Source organism: Triturus cristatus, chromosome 9, assembly GCF_964204655.1.
Source record: "Triturus cristatus chromosome 9, aTriCri1.1, whole genome shotgun sequence".
NCBI classification, from domain to species: Eukaryota; Metazoa; Chordata; class Amphibia; order Caudata; family Salamandridae; genus Triturus; species Triturus cristatus.
In genome coordinates this window covers 1,036,852,199-1,036,869,396 of record NC_140592.1, presented here as the reverse complement: position 1 = coordinate 1,036,869,396, position 17,198 = coordinate 1,036,852,199, and the positions used below count along the sequence as shown (strand labels likewise).

Genomic DNA, 17,198 nt, shown 5'->3' with positions numbered 1-17,198 from the left:
CCCTTGCAAGTTGACATTCCTAAACCTCTTTTTTAGTATATGGTCTGGTACGCCCCTAGGGCCCCAGCCATATAAGTGCTTAATTTGTTGTGAAACATTGCTTTGTGCATATGTTCCTGACTTCTAATCTCATAAAGAGATTACTAGAGTGTGTCTAGAAATAAAAACATATATATTTTATATATATACCTGTGTGGTGTCCTTTCATTTGGTAATTAAAGAGATGATAAGGTAAAACAAGCTGCTTTACATACCTCTGAGACTTAGCCTGAAGGCTGCTCTCCACAGCTACCTCTAGGATATCTGTCTTTAAAAGGTTGTCTTAAACCTATCTACCAAAAGAGTCGAAATGGACTGGTGCAAGGTGGCCACTTTAACTAGTAACCAGCATATGCCAGGCCAACTTCTCACAGACATTCCTTCTTATTTTAAATTAATTCATGTCATTCTATTCTCTTCATGTATTTCTATTTTATTTTATGAGTTCTCATTTTATAGCAATATTGTTACATTCCTGGACACCATGTTTGTTCATTAAGTTTGCTCGCTTTGCTTGCTACATAAGTCATGCCCAAATTTTACGCCTCACCACTTTCAATTGTCACCAGCCACCACTGCTATGACCTCACTTGTCTCAACAAAAAGTTAAATAGGTTCTTGGCTGAATCCATCCTTAAAGTTATGAAATCCCCCCCCGGCAATACACTATGGTCATCAGGCCTTCCCAGGGACTTGCTCCTCTGGCCTTGATTCGGTACAATGGAGGGCTTACAGAAAGGTACTTCAACTCCCTAGATACACCTGGAGGACCAGATTACGCCTGGAACTTGGCGTAGCCAGGCAATCGCTAACCTGTGAGGACAACGTTTTAAAATTCTATCTCAGAATTTTGTGAGCTTCAGCCAACTCACTCATACCCCGTCTGAAAGAGATCTTTGAGACTCCTGGGAACCCATGGCAGGCGCAAATCCAAAAGGCAATAATTTCCCTACAAATAGATGGAGCAGCTGTAGAGTCGGACACTCTTCACTATAAATTGTATGAAAAGACCATAAACAAAACAGCTGCAAATCGCCTCCTACACACAGGACGTTTGCTCTTTAAAATCCTCCACCATCTTAGCCCCTCTGAATAATTTTATGTACCTGGGAAGCCGCAACCCTATCTCACCTGGACCATCAATAGGCAAACTTGCAGAGACATTCCTTACATGCGCCACTCGGCCTCCCTGAGGCAGATTTCAACCCATGGGCCGGGCCGGGCCGGGCAAGGAAGGAACCTGCAGACTCTGTAACTACAAGCGAGAAACTTGGCGTCATCTGCTATGTTGTTGCGTATCGCTCGATGCCCACAGGAGGCTCCTTTTGAAACCAAAGTATTAAATGGCAGCAGTACATACTTGCCTAGAAGCCTGGTCACTGTGCTTCTACAAATCTGATATAGGACTCTTTTAAGATGTAGTAAATGTATCAAATCACGTAGTGATATCCTCCACTCCCCCTCCCCCCTCGCCCCCGGAGACCTGCAGCCCGCCATCTTCCCCCAAAAATTAATAACCGACTACTACAAGAAAAATTCCTGAAACATGAAACACGCAAGCTCCAGAGATGTGTCTGTGCCTATAACTCTGTTCCAACATACTGTGCCCTCGACAACTACTTCCCTACACTAGGAGCCTCACAATCATTGACAGCTGATTTTAATAATATTTTAACCTTTTTTTATCATAAAATAATTCTTAAATTCTGCATGCTGCTTTCCATGGTCCGATAGTCGACCCTTTTTACATTTTTCATGCGGGGTTCTACCCCTGCCCCCATTTGTATAAAAATGTACCAATGTTTTTCTTTTACTTTCTATCTATGACTTGGATAGGTGTTATTCATTTCTCTTTCTTTCCCATTTTTCTTATCTTTAGAAGGAAATTGTTCTGGTCTTTGTTAATTACAACAATAAAGTAAACCTAACCCATCAGAGCGGCTTCAGGAAGCATGAGTGGGAACTGAGCCAAGAGTTATGGTTGGAAGACTGACCTTTTTTATGGTCTTCATACTGTATTGATTCATCCATTTCCCACAGTTTCAAAAGAGGTGCAAACGGCCAGCTGTTAAAATCGGAAGAGGCCTAATTTGGTGCTAACCACAGATTCTCTTGAAATGAAATTTATTTTTATAACGCTGCCACTACAGAAGGATAAATTGAAATAAGAAACTTGTTGCGATGAAAAAGCAGGAAAAAAAAAAAGCGGAATAGCCTATTGACTGAAAAGCCATGTTTTACTGCTTTTCTAAAAGGAAGAAGACCTGCCATTTTTTCCAGACTGAGAGGAAGAGTGTCAGACCGATTGGTTTTGTGTGCGCATCCCGGAAATTGACGTGTTCCTGTCTCACGGAAAAGAAGCCTCTATAATACAACCCGATAAAAAGAACGACCTGGATAACACTTGGGTGGGCTAAAGGGGGAACAGTCTTTAGCACGAAGGCTGAACAACGAACATCCAGCTATTAACTTCACGGCTGCTGGACAGCCCCCCAACCTAAATGTTTAATTTTCATGATTTGCATGTCTGCATCTCTTCCGAAGTTATCTGAGAGCCATTGCAATGATTCTAGCGACACCTGTGGTTTTGACAGCAATTAGAAATGGTGGAAGTGCAGTATAAAGTGGTCCTGTGATGCTCATCCTCTCAAATGTAGGTTCTGTAAGAAAACATCAGAAGATCATCTGCCCAAAGCGAGGCGACATGCATGCCATGGCTCGATATAGGCCTCTTGCGTCTCCTTTTGCCCCAAGTACATCTGCAACTGGTACCATCACCTACGCTCTTTGGATATTGCTTCGGTTAGAGATGGCACAAAGTTGCTTAGTTATCTACTCTCCACTTAATTGCACGACTGCGTGTGGGCGAAAGTTCCAAAGGAGGATCTAAGCTCCGCCCTGTATATAGTATTGTGCGATTTGATTTGAGTAATAATTGTAGAGGTACTTTCATGTCTAATTTTAACCAGTGCTCAACCTTCTATGTTAATCACAACATAGTGATACTAGGTATGTTCCCTGTCCTAAAACTCATGTTGGATGGGGCATCTGTACAGGAGCGACCATTAAGAAAGCTGAAACCACAGTCTAATAACATTGATGGAAAACTTTTCCACAGTCCATTATTGCTACCTAAACTCATTTCCAGCTCTGGCATCCAGCAAAAAAAGTTTCTTTTCTGGTGTCTTTCACCATCTCTTTGACATGGAAAATATTAAAATCCCCTCATATCAGTATAGTATGGTGAGCCATGTCATTGGCATTCAGTTTAGTTCACCAAACACTTGCCATAGGGTTGTAAAAATAGACTTGTTATTATGGCTTTGTTTTGGAGGAACATAGATATTTAAGAAATCAAGATTATCCCTAGTGGTCCAAACCCAGTCACCTTTGTGTGCATGATATTGTGGGGGGCACTGACAGGCATGGCTGCGCATGCTAAGACGGCAGCCTTTCAGAGGAGGTCTGCTACCAATGTGCATAAAATGCTGAATTTATCCCCGATGAGAAGCAGCATCTGCCGTGGTCAGTGAGAAGGGGATACTGTGACTACCAGTGAGGCACCATTACGGCATGTGACCCGTGTTTTTGGGGCCTTGCGACATCAATGGGTTCTGGGGCCTATGGTGAGAGGAGACGGGACCTTTCTTGCACCGCTGCCTTGGATTTTCTTAGATTGAATGCCATAAATATTACCAGCATCACCTGTGATCTTGGAGGGGGGGGGGGGGGGGCATGGCATTGCCTCTTCTCCCGATTAGTGTCTCTTCATTTTGACTTCCGGATCAGAAAGCTGAGGGCCTGACTGACGATTTATAGGCGCATGATATCCTATGTATTTATGTATCCGGTGTTTGTAAAGCGCAAACTAATCACTCCTAGGGGTCACAGGGCACTGGGGGCTGTCGGGGAGATTAAGTGAGCTATTGCCCAGAGTCAAAGGGAGCTGAGCTGCCGCCGGCGATCAAACCATGAACCCTAGGTCTGGAGTCAGCCGCTCTGGCCGCTGCACCACACCTAGCAGAGGTGATGGAGTGTGAACTATTTCTCACCACTCCACTTCAGATTTGCAAGAGGCAAAGCTATTGCTACTGTCGGTTTCTTCCAGGGCTTTGGACTTAGACTTCAGCAGGTGGCCTTCGCCCTGCCTTTGCACTCCATGAAGTATGTGACCCTTAGTGGCCTAAGGCTGTGGCTTGTTGCTGGCAGAGCCAACTGCCCAGTTCCTGTTCGGGGGGCATCACCTTTGGAGTCGGCTGATGTGACTGATGGCCAAAGAGTCCTCCGACTCCCGGGGTGGCGACTGTTTGCTTACCTCTCCTTGTGGTGACTCCTAGCCTGTTCTGGAAGGGTGTTTGCTCTGGGTTCAACCTCCCCTAACCCTCCAGGGGACTGCTTGTCATTGAGCTGAAACCAGAGAACTCTCCCCTGAACCCCTTAGCAATACAGAAAGTGTCTGCTTTTGCTGCGTCTTGGGTTTTGCTGGGCTTTGCTGGGCTAAGTGTTTGAGCCACTGTGAATGACAGCAAACCCACAGTGAATCCGCAAAGCCCGCCCCCCACACCCCTTCTTATGCCCCCCCCCCCCGTGAGGACAGGTGAGCTGAGACAATTTGTATTGCCACTGCTATTTGACGTAAAAGGGTGCCTAGTGGTCGCTAACTGAACTCTGCCTGCTGGCTCATGATTTGGTGTCTGGTTCGGTACTCTGCGTTTTCCGCCCACTTGGGCTGAGGCCCACAGTGGGTCACCTGAGGGGCTTACCCCACTGGCTTGGGTCATTGAAAGCTCTAGTCGAAGCAGATTCCTCATTGTTCCCAGCCCACGTCACTGTCCTAGTCCTCTGTAGCCCAATGTGTTATAGCACTCCAATTCAGAGACAAAAGCAAGCACAGACTCCAGTGTCGTTGCCCGCTTTTATTGTTGAACAGTATATAGCTGAGTGACCATTGCCATCTTCTATGCCTCGACTAGAGGCACGTCTGCTGGTGCCCATCATCCACCTCCAGTGAATTCTAATATACAGCCAAGTTTATTGGGAGCTGAAATCTGAGCCTGCTGTACCACTGCGCTCCAGGATGTAAAAAAAATCTTCAGACCACTACAGTCAAATTGCTGTACTTGATGCTACAGGAAAGATCTTTGCCAATAGCATCCTGGAGCACCTGGAGTCACTTGAAGCCAATATCTTCAACCCTGGAGCAATCGGGCATAAGAACCAACTGCTCGGTCAACAATAACATTGCAGTACTCAAACTATTTTAGGCAGATGTATGTTTAAAAACAAGTAAACTGTTTATGCAGCCTATATTGACTTTTCTGCAGAATTAGACAGGGTGGATCCACTCTTTGGCTAACATTGTCGGTCCTAGGTATTCCAGAACATGTATTGAGGCTAATTCTTCCTCTGCATTCCTCAACATGATGATGTAAAGTTTTGTTGGGTGGCACTAAAGTCTATCTCCTCTTATTGCTACCAACATGGTATAATAGAGGGTTGTCGATGGCACCTTTATTATTTCCACTGTGTTTATCCAATTCCCCGCACCAATTTTATCTTTAAATAATTACCCTACAAAACCTGGTGTTTTTCATATGTACACTTTAATGTACACCGATGATGTAATTTTATTCGATTTGACATCACTAAGCCTACAGAGAAATTTGAATATATTGTTGGATTATGCAAGAAGGCATTTGTTAAAGATAAATACAACAAAGACAATAATGTTAGCTTTTTAAAGGGGTAAAAAGAGGGAAGGATTTAACTGGCACCTGGTACACAAAAACCTTGAAGGTGTATTTAACTACGTTTACTTGAGTAAACCTTTTTCAAGCAACTTAAACAATAAACTACATTTTATAATATCAGGTGGGAAAGCTCTTGCACATGTCAGTTCTCTCCAATCTTTGTATAATTCTATGGGGGGGGCGTCATTTTAACCATCTTATGCAAATGTATTATATTAAAATCCCATCTCAAAGTGGTAATGTTTAAATAAGTACAAAGGGTGGATTTTGAGAAAGCCATGCTGTCTGAACCATGCTAATCCAGTGTAAGTGATACGACTCAAGCTTTTTCTGTCTAGGATCTATGTAAAAGCCTTGACCCATAGGATCAGTTAGGGATGTAAGCTATATACATGTGCCAACACCTTCCCTACGGCCAGTGCCCCTGAAGATCTCATAGACGCACCAGTCAATCCTACTACTGTCAGCCAGCTATCTCACTTAGGACAGGCAAATTTTGCTGTGGTCACCCAGCCCTCCAGGACACCGGCCCCCTCGTAAACTTTGTGCCCCTCAATCCTTCTCAAGCCTCCAATTAATGCACCTGATAAACTGGATTCTATTCTATCAGCTAGTGAAACTTACACTCTTCCCTGGAAGGTAAGATTGATGCAATAGAAACAAAGATGTGACTTCTTCATGATGACCATAGAAAACCTGCCACTTACACATGCCAATGCACACGCCAGGATCTGCAGCTGCAGGCTTCTGACACGCTAAAACAGTATCTTGACTTAACAGTCCGCCTTCGCACTTTGGAATCTCGTGCTGAGGATGCTTAGAACCAAGCCCTTATGAGCAATCTATGTATAATAGGGCAGGCTGAGGGTGCAGAGGGCTCAGACCAATACTTTGAGTCTTGGATTAAGGGCTTCATGCCCCTACCCTCACTAACCCATATTTAATAGAAAGATTCCACAGGATCCCACCTCGTCGACCACCCTTCCCTCACCTTCCCGATGCAGAACCCTGTCTGATGCTCACCAAGATGCTCTACTACAAGATTCGAGATGTGAGCTTATGAGGCCAGACAAATATCTTTGTTGGAAATAGAAAACAATCCCATTATGCTCTTCCCTGAGTTCCCAATGGCAGTGCAGCACCATTGGGTTCCTTCACAGAGGTGAAGCATAAATTACGTGAAATGGGCCTACATGCTCCCTATTACTTCTGACAAAACTTAGGTCACTGCTGCTGGCAGCTCAGACTTTTTTTGACGATACCACAGGCCTGGGATTCGGCGGAGCAGCTGTCTACCTCAGTTCATCTGGAGTCCTCGGCCACCTGGTAGCAGCCAGCCTGGAAACAAATACAAATGGGCCAAGCGACAACCACCTTCTATCATTCGAAGAGTCGGGACCCTTTCAGAAAAGCATGCCGAAGACGACCAATGTTCAGCAGTTTAAATTGCAGCCACGTTTTGTGACTCCAACAGGATGAATGACACTGACAATGTCAATTCCCCGAGCAAGGTTGACTCTACCTCCTCTCAACTGTTGTTGTTTCGGCCAGCAATTCCCACAGATGTGATTTAGACAGTGTGGACGACCTGCTGTAAAACATTCCCCTCAATTAGCACAGATGGTCCTGGCCTCACGTTTGAGCTTGATATGTCTTTAAAGTTGACTTCCTGGATCCCTAGTACATAAAATTCCACATATATTGCTTCACGTTAATGTCTGTATTGATCCTACTCTGCAATACACTGTTTTGAAGTTTGCACCCTCCCGGACATTGGTCATGTCCGTGGGGGCTCCCTCTTATGGCCTGTGGCACCCGCTATACTTTAATCAATATATGCTCTTGTACAACTACTGGCGAAACATGGATTCACGTGGCTAACAAAATTTCAACGTAGTGCCCCCCCCCCCCACTTAATGAATTTAGAGACACTAGTAGTATGGTTTGGGCGACTTGACATTTGCTGGTCGCTCAGTTTATTTTCACGGCTTCACTATGTCCTCCTTTCACTTAGCACATTCCACTTTTACAGAGTAATGCTGTTTGCAAAGATACCTTCAGTATGTTTGGGTCTGGCACAGAGCTAAACTACGTGGACTTCTTGGTCACACATGGGAATTTCCTCCTTCTACACTTGTCATGCCTTCTCAAACTGAGTCCTATATAATAATATCTTGGAAAATTCAGGAGATGCAAACTGCTGCCAGGCACTATAAGATTTACTCTTTTCTGAAGCACACGGGAGCCCTCGTAACTTTTCTTCAAGTGTCGCACGTGAATACCTCTGAGGGCCCTTGTCTACACAGGCGTTGGCAAGACTAGATTTGTGACATTACTTACTCCGCTTTTGCCTGTGGCGCACTCTGATTAATCCAGATGGGGTCCCATTTTCTATGGGATCCAAAGTAATTCATGGAGAGGACAGATTTGGCCCTATTAGTATTAAGTTGTATGTATGCCCCAAACTCTGACTAACTGGCATGCCTCACTCTGGTCACCTGGCCGCATGCGCCCATCTTCCTTTAATTCTAGGCAGGGACTTTAGTGCAGTACTAGATACATCCCTTAACAGATCCCACCCTCCATTACCTCAGGCAACCACTGTTGGTAATTCCAGGTCTCGGCAAAGTTGGTTACAGCTTTGGACTGTGGTAGACATCTGGCGTCTATATAATGCCGGATTCATTAAAACTCCTATTGTTTAAACCCACATGACTTATACATTTGCCTGGATGTATTTCATGTTTGCCACACCTCTGGTCCAAGTACTTTTTATTGGATTACCTGGATAGGTCCATTTCTGACCACAGCCCCTTAATGATTTCCCTATCAAGAGGGAATCTCCTTCCTCCCATCCCTTCTTCTACAGTGAAGGACTCTTGAGTACCCGCCATTCTGGTGTTCCTTTGGTACCTGTAGACACAACATTTTGTAAGTTAATGAGGGGTCCACTGAGTCCCAGTGGAAAGAGTAGAATGCCTTGAAGGTAGTTGTCCGGAACCATTGTATTCATGAGGTCACAGGAGTATTCAAAACAATAGAACAAGAGATAGCCAAAGTGGAGTAAATGTCTATCCCTCTAGAAAGGCAGGTTGTCAATGATTCCAATCTGCGTGATACGCTTTGTTCCGCCCAAACCCATGAAGCCTGCCTCATGCAGAATCTGCGTTGTCTTGACTACTCAGCATATATCTCCCGTTCACGTGCTGGATGAGCTAAATCCGGTAGATAATTAACCTTGTTGAATACCCAAGATGCAACCTGGACCCCGATTACTGAGCTCATGGGTTCTAGGGGTGCCTTGGTGTTCACACAACAAGAAATTCTATCGGGTTTCTATGATTTTTACCAGAGTCTCTAGCCAGAATGTCTGCTTGCTTAGCATAACCAAGTACGTTGCAGACCTCCCTCTTCTCCACATTATGTCAGAGGTTAGGGGGGGAGATACACACCTATATCCCACCAGTTAAACAAGGTAGCCATTTGTGATCTAATAGCAAGGTGTCCGGAACTGATGTCCTCACCCTATGCTTTTATCATGTGTACTCTGATTTCCTGACTCCCAAATCAACAACCTTATACGAGGCGGTATTTGCGGATGACCCGCTCCCATAGTGACTCAGATTTGTTTGTTCCATACTATTTTTAAAAGTGTTATTTATTATATTTCCATTATGATTGCAAAACATTGTATAAGTATACTGACAACATAAGGTCTGACAACAATTGGGACAGTTTCCGTTTACAGTATTAGTAAATATGGATGGTTTGAAGTAATTGCAGGGCTTTTGAGCATGTATGACATAACATCTATCCCCTCCTCCTTTCCCCCTCACATCAAATTTTCTTGTAGACCTCCATATTTCAGTATCGACCATGATTACATTTCCACCTTTCCCTGAGGGCCTCCATCCAGTTCTTGATACTTCCGCCATTGTCCCCAGATTTGTTTTTCTTTTCTTGGGCAGCCTTGGGCTTTATACGTGGTCTCTTCTGCCCGCTCATACCAATCCACATTGGTTTTTTTTAGTCTTCCTCTCTCTGAGCCCACAGTCTTAATAATGTCTTGTTTGGCTGCGATCAATGCCACATTACAGAACAATAATGTGTGTTTAGCTACGGTCTGATCCCCCATACCTCGAAGTTTACCACTGTGGGGTTGAAGTTTGCCTCATCCTCTGCTCCTCTTGAGATTATCCTCCCCACCTGTGCTCAGACAGATTGTATTCTTGGACAGCCCCACATTGTATGAAGTAATGACCCCTGCTGGCCTCATCTTCTTAAACATTTGTCATTTACTGTTTTCCCCATATAGTAGAGTCTGGTTAGTTGGAATCCTGCCCTGATGGCCACCTCCTGTGGTTATCACCATACTTCTTCTCAAACCCCCTCTGGTAGGATCCCCAGATCTTTCTCTTACGGATCCTTCAGGGCTTCCAAAGGTGCTTGGCTGTTTGATATGTGTGTTTTATATTTCTGGGAGACTATGAGTGTGCTTGTGTTTTCAGGGGAATAGCGGGAAACCTATATTCCAAGGGTGTGTCATCAGCCACCTCTTTGAATCAGTTTATATATCGTGTTAGGACATGTTTTTATATATCGGCATTGGTAACTGTCTGGCAGTTCATATTACTTCTAATTCACCGAAGTGGAGAATCCTTTGGGTGACCCAGACATAAACCAGTTTGGATATTCCTAGCATATTACATTGTTTCCATTCCTCCACATTCTTCAGATCTGCAAATAAGTCTGATTTCCATAAGGGGGTCCCTATTGTAACCTCCCCCCACAAACCCGATTGTTGTGCCACTTTTTCCCAAAAACAATATCCAACTGCCATACCTAATTTGAATTACAAAATTCTTGGCCTTCCGCCTTCTTCTAAATTTTTCCAACTGATCCACTCAGACCAAAATGGTTTCATTCCCTATAGGAACACCTCCCTGAATTTGAGACACCTCTATAGGCTTATGGAGCTACCCCTTTAGCATGGGCTTAGTCACTGACTCTGAGCCTGGAACCCGAGAAGACTTTCAACTTCCTACTCTTAGATTACCTTTTTAAGGGCCTGTGGTGCTTCGGAGACTGCACTATCTGAGAAATAAGACTATTACAGTGTCCTACTGCACTAGTGTGGATAGGCTTATTTCTCCAGGGGGCCAGACTGGGCTGCCCCTTGCCCCCCTTGCTTTTCGCTTTGGCTGTGGAATCACTTGCAGTGTGGTTATGTGTTTGGGGGTGGAGGGGGCACTGCATTGGGCATCCCTTTGGTGAACAGAGCATACTTCATTTCTTTGTACACAGATGATCATCTCATTCATTTTAAGAACATCTAAGAGGGATCACTCTAGCATTGTCCAGATCTTCAGGGACCTCACTACCGCCTCTGGTCTTCAGGTTAATTAGTTGACCTCCCAGGAAAACGGAAGGATATGGCAGCGTACTACCTTCATTTACCGTGGGATTAGGATTTTTCATAGAAACCGAGATCTACTGTATGGAAACTTGATAAGGGCAGTATTTGCCCTCTAGTCCCAGGTGGCGTTTAGAAAGACTCTTGCTTTCGCAGCTATAGGTCGTACTGCCCTTTTGAAGATGGTCATCTTAGCGCACCTGCTATACTATTTTGCCAATCTACCCACCACCTTGCAGAGTAAGTTTGTGAGAAGTTGGCCTGGCATATGCTGGTCACTAGTTATAGTGGCCACCTTGCACCAGTCCAATTCGACTCTTATGGTAGATAGGTTTAAGACAACCTTTTAATGAAAGCTATCCTAGTGGTAGCTGTGGAGAGCAGCCTTCAGGCTAAGTCTCAGAGGAATGTAAAGCAGCTTGTTTTACCTCATAATCTCTTGAATTACCAAATGAAAGGACACCACACAGGTATATATATCAAATATATATGTATTTATTTCCAGACACACTCTACTAATCTTTTTATGAGATTAGAAGCCAGGAACACATTCAAATATCAACGTTTCACAATAAGTTAAGCACAAATATGGCTGGGTCCCTAGGGGCGTACCAGACCATATACTAAAAAAGAGGTTTAGGAAAGTCGACTTGCAAGGGGACAAGGCCTAGGGCCTGTAGAATCGCTGGGGCTTCACTAATACACCCAAGGCAGGTAAGTAAGCGACCCACGGGAGACGCGTGCAGTGTGAGAACACAGCCGTGGGTTCCCTATTGATTTCAATGGAGCAAGTCGCGGTTGGATTTTTAAAGTTTTAGGGTACTTCGAGGAAGTCTACAAGCAAGCCACTTACAAGGTAAGTAATTCGAGGGCCAACACACACTAGGGCACCGGAGTGCACGAGTTACCTCACCCAGGGAATGCGGGTGCCTAGGTGTCTTTTGGTGTCGGGTCGCGTCGCTGTTTTCTATGGAAGCCAAAGAAGATTTGCTGCTTGTGAAGACTGAAGAAGTGTCCGGTGGAATCCAAGGCTGGATTCAAGATGAAGATGACCTGAAAGCAGAAGGGACAGTGTTCACAGTCACTTGCCAGTGACCCGGGGCCAGGAAGATGGATACCCACGGATGTCGGGTGATTTCAGGTGATCAAGGGTGTTTTGACTCTTCGCCCACGAGGTTCAGGAGGGATCGACGATGACCAGCAGCTGGATTCAGAGTGTCCCACGACGTCTGCAGCTGACTGAGGTGTCGGCAACCGGATTGGAGCCAACAGGCCTTGGCAACAGCAAGTCTCGTGAAAAGTGAATAAAGTCAATGGTGCAGACCAGCAAGGTCTGAGGGACTCACCCAGCGAGGGCCTGGAGCAACCAGGGGAGCCCTTTGGTTGGGAAGGGCCCCCAAATTTAAGGACTGGCTGGCAGACCTCACTTACTGTCAGGAGCAAAATAACATCTATGCTGTGCTGCTCCCTCCACGCTCACGGCTCCGGGATATCTGGGGCCTCTTATTAACTACTTGCTGTGAGCTCCCACAAGTAACACTGAGGTGGGTGCTGAACTGCCCTAGATAAGTTAACGACTTGGGACTGCTGGGCTTCAAGCCCGGGGGACAACCCATAACAACGACCACTGTGACAGCATGTATGTTTCCCTCGCCCACGTAAGAAGCAATGTACTGTATCCTAACTCCTGTGCCTCGCTTTTTTTCTGTTTGCCTATGCACTGTACCGAAGTATCCATGCACTGCTAATGTAATGCCTGCTATGTATTGTACCTGTTATATTGATGCACAAAAAATGCCAATAAACACAGTTTAAAAAAAAAGATCTAATAGTAGTCTAAGAATTGTGTAGGCTGGTGCACGCTTTTCTAAGAGGCTTCAGATGGAACATGGAAAGATGGGATCACACACTTGGGGAAGAGGAGGTATGGGAATCATGGGAATATCTTTAGAGGGAGATCATTAGTCATGGTTTCAAACAGAATAGTATCTTAAAATAATAGGTTGTCATTTGAACCCTGACGAATTATAGAAGATGTTCCCTGATACATGCTGGAAACCATATGGAGATGTTGGTACAACAATCCTTAATTGTTTGTCGTGTTCTTGGTTGAAAGCATATTGGAAGGAAATGTTGGCAGCCATTAACTGTGTAGATTCCCTATACCTGATGACCCTAATAAAGTAGGTCTGGGTCTCCAGCTCATGCATTGGAGGATATCACCACCATACTTTGCAAATTAGATTTTCTATTAATATTGACAGCCAAAAAGGTTATCGCACAACATTGGAATATTACCTCAGATTCAAGACTGCATTTGAGACACATAAATCTAAGGGAGACTAAGACCTTGGAGAGACCTACAAGGCATCTTGCTACCGATAGACAATTTCTGGCCGTCTGATGTCCCTGTGCTGTTCTAAATGGAGAGTGAATGTATAGACCTGACGTGTCCTGACATGTTAAAAATCTTGTGACTGAAGAGGGGTACTCCTCCTAGCATTTTATTTGGTATTCTTAGGGTTTCCATGTTCTTTATAGGATGTTTCTTTGTTGTTTTTCGGGGAATGAATCATGGAGGCTTAGGGCTAGAAGTTTTTTTACCACAAGTTTGTACTACTCGCAGATTTGTACTTCTACCTTATTGAACTGCTTTGGTTTTCACCATGGCTTTTGTATTACAATAACAATACCTCTGAAGGTGAAATATACCACGTACGTTTACAATTCTTTGTTGCATGATTTATTCAACCTTGTTGCTCAATTTGGTCCTCTTAGTGCATACTTTTAGTGACCCTGACTGCCATTTCTGGTCTGTTATTTCACAGATGGTATATCATTGAAACTTGATTGTCTTGAGAACTGCATCCTCACATGTTACTGGGGGTGTAGTGTTCAGAAACTTCAAGAAGCTCTGCAGAAACATGTTTACTGCTTTCGGATCCGGGTGCCACAGAACTTGGAGGAGGCTTTGGACAGTGAATATCTTTATCGAGCTCATCATAAGTATCCTTTGACTTTAACTTTACTATGTAGTAAAATAGAAATGGTAAAGAGGAGTGTGTGCACACAGAGTACCTGTATTTGTGCATGTGCACAACCAGTTAACATAGTGTTTTTTTTACTAATATTTCCTCACTATAACTCCTTTTGACCTTTTCCTGATTTTGAAGATGAATTGTGATATTGCTTTACTATTGCAAAGAGTGTCAAAGTTATCCTTAGAATATAGCACTGACTCTCACCATGCAGGGTGTGTGGGAGTGTTGGCCACCCCATAGTAAGGTCACTGGATAACTCCATATCATCTTGGACACCAATATTCCATGGCAATTCCTTTTAAAACCAATGTTATCTAGAACTTTAGTCCAGTTGGTTGAACTGAGGTGAACCAGGGAGACAGATTATTCAATGGTCAGTGCTTAATTTGTGAACGAATGAGTGCCAGTGCTCAAAAGTTTGCTCGGAAGCCCGTTACCAGAGCTATTAAACATGGGTGCCCAATACCAAGGCTGCATAATCTTGCTTCCACCTCATGCCTCTTTAAACAACTACCAGACATTCACTTCCCCTTTATCTTGCAGATTCCTGCTTTCTCCCTTTACTGTGTTTTTCTTCTTTTTCTTCCACCTCATGCCTCTTTAAACAACTACCAGACATTCACTTCCCCTTCATCTTGCTCTTGTAGGTTCCTGCTTTCTACTGTTATGGTGTTTTTCATCTTTTTCTTCCTCCGTCTTTCAGCTTTGTGTGTTTTTTTTCTTCTCTTGCTCTTGGTAAATGCCTAATGTAAACAAGCATTGGCATAGCCAATAGGTCTCGCCTTTGGGACCTTATAAGTGTTTAGTCATGCAACAGTTGATATTGTTGTGATAGAGATCAGGGTGTGTATAATATTCCCACTACCACAGATAGAGTAATCTCACAGTTACACGCACATACATTCATCATACGCTAGGGCCCATTTCACTAATCATACGCTCAAATACTCTACCAGCAATAAACCTGTGGAAAGAAAACTCCTAGTCACCCTGCATCAATATCGGGGTCGATAAGATCTAGTTATTGAGACTGTCCATAAACATAATCTATACAACCTATACGGCAATAATCAAAATATAATACACAATAATTGACAAGAAATAATATCCAACACCATGTTCAAATTATATTGCTTTATCTAAAATTAGTCAAATGAAATCAAGCAGAATAAATCATTTTTCTCATAGTTACCTATTCTAGCTAAATGTCAGAACGGGTCAGGACAAGTCTCTCGGTAAAGTCTCTCAAGACGAAGTCCCTTCAGCATCAATCCTCAGCAACGCAGATTCGGTACGCGGCAAAGGCAAATGGCAAGTGGCAAGACCCTCTCTAGGCTAACAATTCTTATACTGAATCGAACAAAAGAAAGATACATAGAAAAGTTGTAATGTCCGCTGGACCGCCGAGCAGAGCGAGAAGGAAAGGATGTAACATTGCTACATTCGAAAATCTCCGCTCAGGAAAAATCACAAAATAAAGACTACGGAACAGGAACCAAGAATCACAAATGTATCTTGTTAGTTCTACTTCTCCTCGGCAATGAGACCAATGCTCAGAGTCTTTCTCTAAGGCTCCTTTGTTTTCCCAAGGCTGCCAAGGACGTTCCATTTCACTCGAAGATTACCCAGGCTGCTGATGTCCTCACGGAAAATTTCACAAGGCAAGCAAGGACTGTGGTCAGCTGACTTCAGGACCATATTCAGCAGGGCTCTCTCCCATCACAGTTTTCTACTTTCAAATCGAGGCCAGGCTTACAAAATCGGCCATCTTTGACTAGGCCACCATAGGCCACAATAGACCATCTTAATTAAAGGAAACAAAAACAACATTACCACAGCATAGTGATTAAACAGTGTTAACCCCACTAATACCCTTATGTGTATGCATCTATCTAGCACTTGCAACATAGAAAAGCATTAATTCGGAAAGCGTTTTGTGCTCAAAAATAAACAGCACATAGCAACGTTTAAACATGAAAACACGCACGTTATTGTTAAACAGCACATTTATGCGCACCCACGTGTAACTCTCTCTTATTAGGACAAACGGATTGATTAATATAAACACACTCGCACAAGACAAATAATTAATTATTAGTAATTAGAAAATTAATATGACAAATAGACATGCCAGAGCTTCAAAAACCAACGAATTTTCAAACAGAAAACTCTGCTCCAGCAATCCCCCCTTTGGTGATTTTATCACCAAATAAACCCCAAAAAAAAATTAGTGAAAATTTAGTCCCATTTTAGGAGAAATTGGAAATGTCTTTTTCCCCTTACACAACATTACACACCAGTCACTCTTTCATCATCCCTTTTTGTCTCTAAGTAAACACTCTCCCTCAATTCTTCTAATTCAATTTCTTGAGGTTCTCTTTTCAACCTCCTTGTTTTTCTTCTCTTTATTCAATTTCTTCCTCCCTCCCCTGTTTTTACAACACACACACACTAATCTTATTATCAATAAAGCAACAATTATACAAGTTAAAGGAAACAATATTCTACCTATAATAGTACTACCTATTTTTGCAATAAAATCCTTAACAGCTATCATTTTATTAGCTATTTTAGTCCATAAATTCTCAGCTTCAAGTGGTACTTCATGCAAATCAGTAATATTTTTGATATAGACCTTCAGGTCTTTGCTTTCGTCTGGAATGTAAGTGCAACAATGTTGAACTTTCAGCATTCCACAGACTCCACCCTCCTTGGCCAATAGAATATCAAGGGCAAGTCGATTTTGCATAGACATGGCACGTACGGCACTTAATTCCGTATTCACCAAAAGAAACCCTCCAGCGGTATTTGTCGATAAGCGATCAACCACTGTGGACAGTTTCCGAATTCCATAAGCATTCAAAGAAATTCCCACTGCTGGAATCAAAACTCCAAAAATATCACCCACTATTTCAGACCAAGTTTCTCTCTTAAAACGCATTAGTAAATTAATAT

General features: G+C 43.4%; 1 protein-coding gene across 3 annotated transcripts in view; it reads left to right on the top strand.

Annotated features, from left to right (window-relative positions):
* CGRRF1 (cell growth regulator with ring finger domain 1) overlaps positions 1-17,198 on the top strand; it is a 186,275-nt gene that overhangs the window by 76,751 nt on the left and 92,326 nt on the right. For all 3 annotated transcript variants that reach the window (XM_085626831.1, XM_085626830.1, XM_085626832.1), the window contains exon 3: positions 14,031-14,208. In XM_085626831.1, coding sequence (XP_085482957.1) covers positions 14,031-14,208 — 178 coding nt within the window. The remainder of the gene's footprint in view (positions 1-14,030; positions 14,209-17,198) is intronic.